This window comes from Etheostoma cragini, chromosome 8 (genome assembly GCF_013103735.1).
Source record: "Etheostoma cragini isolate CJK2018 chromosome 8, CSU_Ecrag_1.0, whole genome shotgun sequence".
Taxonomy (NCBI): domain Eukaryota; kingdom Metazoa; phylum Chordata; class Actinopteri; order Perciformes; family Percidae; genus Etheostoma; species Etheostoma cragini.
In genome coordinates, this window is record NC_048414.1 from 9,186,773 (window position 1) to 9,192,772 (window position 6,000).

Genomic DNA, 6,000 nt, shown 5'->3' on the forward strand with positions numbered 1-6,000 from the left:
AGTTTAAGTTTAAGAAGAAGAAGAAGACTTTATATCCCCAGGGGTGAAATTACATCTTTACACTAGTAATAGGCTTACATATTACACACAGGCCCGAAATACAAACATGTGCATTAATAGGAACTATTTGCATGCATTAATGGAGAGATGTCAGAGTGAAAAGAAAGTCAGTGGCAAAGTTAAAGTTCACTATGAGTGAATTTTTTTTTAAATATATATCCTTGAATCTTAAAGTTTTCATACGGAGAACAGCAAGTAACTGAGGTAGGTAAATTGGAAAGCCTATTCCATAGAGAGCACTGAAATAAATGGTCTGAATTCACTGGAGATTTTTCTTTAGAAAATGGTGGCCCAATTTTGGTTTTAAATGGGTTCAGTCAGACTCGTACAGTGCATCACACCATAAAGCCCTTTTTCTGCTTGTTTCTATACCAGAATATAGCAACCTAAGGGGAATTTGAGTCACTTAACGTGCAGCTGTCAAAGCTAATGTCTCCTGCTGGTTATACAGCGTCATATTTTTCAAATAGCACATTTGTATAAGGATTAACAATTTTCTGCAGATACTTAAGAGCTAAGTAACTACATAAGCCTACAGTAGTGGTGGGAAGTAACAACATACCTTTACTCAAGACTTCATACTACTCCACTATATTTTAGAGGGAAATATTGCCCTTTTTACTCCACAACATACTTTACAGCTATAGTATGTAGTTACTTTTCATATTAAGCATTTACATACCAAACATTCATATAAAATTACAAAATATTTTTCATTATGTTAATTACCCTACCACAAAGTATTGGCCAAAGCAGTTGGAATGAAATGAGATACACTTCAACCAACAATATTAAAATACGGAGTCATTGTGTGTTTTTTTTCGCCCAGCATGTTTCCTTGGATTAGGGTGGCACCAAAATCATGGTTGCAGCTGTTGCCGTGGTCCTGCTACGCATCCTGCTATGCCCTGTTACACCCTGCTACGCTCTGCGATGCCCTGCTACGTCCTTCTATGCTCTGCTTTGCCCTGTCAGTGCCTTGTTATGCCTTGAACTACCACAACTAGTATTTCTATTCACTGCTCCATTATATTTTATTGTGACTGTTATTGCCACTATTCACTACACCCCCAACCGGCACCGTCAGACACTGCCAACCAAGTGTCTGGGTCCGTCTGAGATTTCTTCCTAAAAGGGAGTTTTTCCTTGCCACTGTCTCACTAAATGCTTGCTCTGGGGAATAACTAGAATTTATGGGTCCTTGTAAACTATAGCGTGTGGTCTTGACCTACGCTACCTGTAAAGTGTCTTGAGATAATCTTATGATGTTATGCTATAAATACAATTGAATTGAATTGGATTAACCTGACACAGTCCTGTTCAGGGGCAGCACGACAGCTTGGGGGGACCAGAGTCATTGCAGAGGGGGGCCTCATTACACCAGGCAAGGAACAAGTTACATTACATTTTTTAGTTATCCTTTTTGTAGGGGTTCAAAAACTTGTTTGAGTCACAACCTAAATTTCAATTATCTGCCTGCTTTTTTCATGTTGCAAATATATTTGTAAATATTCAACATTAAGATTGGTCTCTGGGCCTTTTGGAAAATGTTGAGGTAAGAAAGTGAGGGACAGTCAACACTGTTGCACTGCACAGTCCATGGAAAGACTAAATCAAGCAATTTATGTGTGTGCGCGCATATCTTGTTGCATCTTTTTCTGAATCTGAATATACTGCATCAGCCTACTTGATGCTGTACCACCCAACAGCATTTCTTCAGGATGACCACAAATAAACTAGGCCTGGTTAAACACTTTATCATGAACATTAATATTACAAAACAAGAATGGGACAATTTAATCATCACATATAACATATATAATATAAACCCATAACAGTAACTAAACTTACATTAACATAAACAAAATGACAGGTTTGATTAAGCACACTATGAAACAATAAACACAGTTGATGGACAGCTGAACTTTTGATTACGCTACGTTTTAAGTATCCGCCATTTTGATTTCCAAATCTGACAGATTTGTTGTTGAATGCCTGCTGAAGTATAATTTGTACAGTAGTTCAACCACAGCCGCTCGGCAGGCGTCCACCGTGCGACGGCAGTGTGTAAATGAGATTGCAAACGGGCAAGGGTAGCATCTTCCAGCTAACAACGCACTTCATGTCAGCCAGCTATATGGGCCTCCAGATGACCTGACAGCCAAAGTCGCCGAGGTGCCGTTCAGCGTGTAGATGATGACCGATAGAAAGGATGGATAAAAGGTAACAGTCGCTTGTCTTTTGGGGGAAAAATATATGCGAACTAACGTAAACCCTGTGCGAGCTGCTCTGTCTGCAACGGTTAGGTCTCAATCATCGTCCCACCTAGCTAGCCACGCAGCTGTGATATATAACGGACCAAGGATAGCTTTTGATCTATCTAATATCACATCGTTTACCACCGGTACAGTATTGAAAAGAGTTAGGTAACGTTAGCAACGTGGTGAAGACATTGCTAGCGGGCTGACAGGAGGTAACGTCAAACTAATTTAGCGTGAAGTTAAGATACCTGTCCGGATAAGATAACCTTAATTCACGCTGATATGGCTGTTCCTCTGTTATAACTAAACGTTCCTAGCTAACAGTAACCACCAGCTGATCTTAGGACGCTAGAAAGGCCTGTCCCAAAGCTGACTGTGCTGTTGTATGGAATTGAAAACCCTTATCTAGCTATGGGGAATTAGCTTTGAAAAACAGTTTGTTTTGTTTAGCCGTACCATTTTTATTGAAGAGAGATGGGTACACCAGGGCATAATGCATTAAAATGGTCCTGGGAAATGAGCAAGTAATGTTCAACCCACATTTATTTATTTAGTGTTTCAATGCTGACTTGCTGTTTGCAAGATCCTATCCATTGTCTTGCAGGGCCTTTCTCACAATTTAGGCAAACACATGCTGGACAAGCAGCATGTTTGGCATGATAATAAACTGTTCAATTCAATGGATGATGGTCTGAATCATAGGCCATTTAGTTAAATGGATGCTTTACTGTATCTGGGGTCTGCTTTAGTTCAGGGGGGTAAGGTGAAGAACCCTCCATCAAAAGCCATTGACAAGTGACAACTCTGTCTGCATTAAACAGTTGTAAACTGTCATTATCACCAAAAACACCTGGTCTCAAGTTGGAACTTTGTAGGAACAGAGGAAAACTCAATAGTCCTCACCCAATTCACTATCTGATAAATTTGTTTTATGTAAACAACAGTTTACAAAGTATTCATATTGCACACTGTCAAGTGTCTTCCTGCAGAGGGTTTGTTTGGTTCAGCATTATTTTCACTCCAGTCATTACTTGCTGATGTAACTGTATGTGTGAGGCCTTCTCAAAGCAGGCTGGGTAATGTCAATACACAGATGTGCTGCACTAACTCAATTACAGATGCATTGCTTCCTGCTCTCTCCAGAGAGGAGTGCAAGCCTATAGTCTCTGCACTTGCTTACTGACTTTAACTCCTCTTGTGGCTCTAAGGAAAGCAGAGAATATCTTCCTGTAAATGATTCTGTAACATTTGTTGTTTCTTATTTTCTCATTACCAGACTGCAGCCAATCTCTCCTGGGTTTGTGTGTCTGTTGTTAGTATGAATGAAGTGGGTGTGTTTGTGTTTTCATTGTGTGAATTTGCCCATGCTGATTGATGTCCAGGCTATGTAATGTCAATAAGACAAATGGCTGTTTAGCAAGGTCTGACTGAGGATCCTACTCCTTGTCCAAATGTAAGAGCATACATTCATATTGTATCACAACATGAATTGATGTTGAGCACACAATTGAAAATTGTCATTAATTTGGATATGCTTGCCACACGGTCATGATAGTTAACACCCTGCCACATCCTCTTTTTGTCAACAGCTAAGTGCAAGTGTCGGTGACGTCAGCCATGTTTTGGAAGTTTGACTTACACACATCTTCTCACCTGGAGGCTTTACTGGACAAGGACGATGTTACGCTCATTGAGCTCATGAACGAGGAAGATGTGTTGCAAGAGTGCAAGGCCCAGAACAGGAGGTCTGTTTATTGTTAGCATTAGCATATGTGCAGCACATGATATTATTACATAATAATAGTTTTCAGTTAATCCTGCTGGTGCTTACTGGTGCATTGTTTTGTTTTTTCTCCATCATTATGGATTTGTAGACTTCTTCTGTTCCTGTGCCAGAACCAGTGCATGCAGGACCTGGTCCGTATGATTACTACAGAGCCCCCTGCTGGCGTAGAGGAGACAAAGCGCTTCAAGTAGGTGGTTGTGTAGAATGTGCTGATGGTATTATATTGTATCCAGGGAAAGATGAGTTGTTGCTGGTCCTGCACTAGATCATATCTCTTACCTTGATTTAGTAGCCCACTGACTTTAGTGGGCTCAGATTTGTGAAATCAAATTTTTTGATCCAACCATTTAACCAAACTCTTGTGAATGAATTTTAAATGTAATGTAAAACGACTTAATGGCACCTTTTGACTTATAAACATGTGCAATGCAGGAAACTCCTGTTCTCATATATATATATATATGTGTGTGTGTATATTTATTTATTTACTTTTGCACTACTAAGGTAGAAAATGAGAATTTAGTTTTATTTGTGCTTAATTTTACTGCCAACTGTGTTCTCTTTATTAATTACAGGTATCCAAATATAGCATGTGAGTTGTTGACATGTGATGTGGGAGTGATCAATGATAAGCTGGGTAATGAGGAGCCTCTGCTGGAAACTCTTTATGCCTTCCTGGAGCAACCATCCCCACTTAACCCCCTCCTGGCATCTTTCTTCAGCAAGACAATTGGGAACCTCATCACACGGAAGACTGAGCAGGTAACATACAGACTCACGCACATTTGCACACAGCTAAATCAAAGGGCATACTCTGAGATGATTGATGCTATGTTATTGTGTTGTCGTGATTTAATTAATGAAGTCCGAGTTGTGCTCTAAGCAAGATAATCGAAACTGCTCACACTGGGAAGAACAACTTTACAGCCAAGATAGCTGTAAAGTTTCATTTCTCTTCAGCTGGTTGGTCCAGAACAACATATCTTGAAAACTGTTCTGAAAGCTGTGCCATTCTGAATGGATATTTATGTTCCAGATTCCAGTGTCCTTCATAACCTTGACCATCAATTTGGTCCATGTACATTTTGCATAAACAACATCCCACTTACTCACAATAATCTTTTTTCTGTCCAAGAAATAATCCAATGACAACTGTTGACAGCTAGGTTCCTGTCCATGTCCTTTTCTTAATTTATATCTGGAAACGTATTTTCAGTTTTGTATCATGTTTGTGTCATGGTGTTTCCTCTGCTCTCTGTTGTGTTCAGGTGATTAGTTTTCTGCGACAGAAGGATGGCTTCCTTTCCTTGGTCCTGAAGCATATTGATACATCAGCCATGATGGATGTGCTCCTAAGACTTATTAGCTGTGTGGAGCCACCCCCTCTTCGGCTTGAGACACTTATTGTATGAAACAAATGGACCCACATTCATACTTTTACATAACACAAACTGATATTGTTTGCAGTAATAATGTGCATTTTCTCAACAGTGGCTGAATGAAGAGAAGCTGGCCCAGAGACTTGTAGAGCTCATTCACCCTGAGAGAGATGAAGAGGTAGACAGGCATTTCAGTGTTCTTATATTCATTTTTAGCTAATTTCTCTACTAAAACATACTATCTTTCGCACTCAGACTTTTGAATAGACAATTTACAGGACTGAATGTTCATATGTGTATTTGTTTTTTCTCTTACAGAGGCAGTCCAATGCATCGCAGACGTTGTGCGACATCATTCGTCTAAGCCGAGACCAAGCCAATCAGCTCCAAGAGATTTCACAGCCTGACCCTTTGCTGACTGTGCTGGAGTCGTAAGTCAGACAGACACACACACACACACACACACACACACACACACACACACACACACACACACACACACACACACACACAC

At 40.0% G+C, this 6,000-nt stretch overlaps 1 protein-coding gene across 1 annotated transcript in view; it reads left to right on the forward strand.

Moving 5' to 3' along the window:
• The first annotated feature begins 2,008 nt into the window (after positions 1-2,008).
• The window catches only part of ppp6r2b (protein phosphatase 6, regulatory subunit 2b), an 11,311-nt gene continuing 7,319 nt past the window's right edge, over positions 2,009-6,000 (forward strand). The window contains exons 1-8 of the mRNA XM_034879036.1: positions 2,009-2,283; positions 3,598-3,774; positions 3,911-4,066; positions 4,196-4,294; positions 4,683-4,869; positions 5,376-5,513; positions 5,599-5,664; positions 5,805-5,918. Of these exons, the coding sequence (XP_034734927.1) occupies positions 3,939-4,066; positions 4,196-4,294; positions 4,683-4,869; positions 5,376-5,513; positions 5,599-5,664; positions 5,805-5,918 (732 nt within the window). The 5' untranslated portion in view covers positions 2,009-2,283; positions 3,598-3,774; positions 3,911-3,938. The remainder of the gene's footprint in view (positions 2,284-3,597; positions 3,775-3,910; positions 4,067-4,195; positions 4,295-4,682; positions 4,870-5,375; positions 5,514-5,598; positions 5,665-5,804; positions 5,919-6,000) is intronic.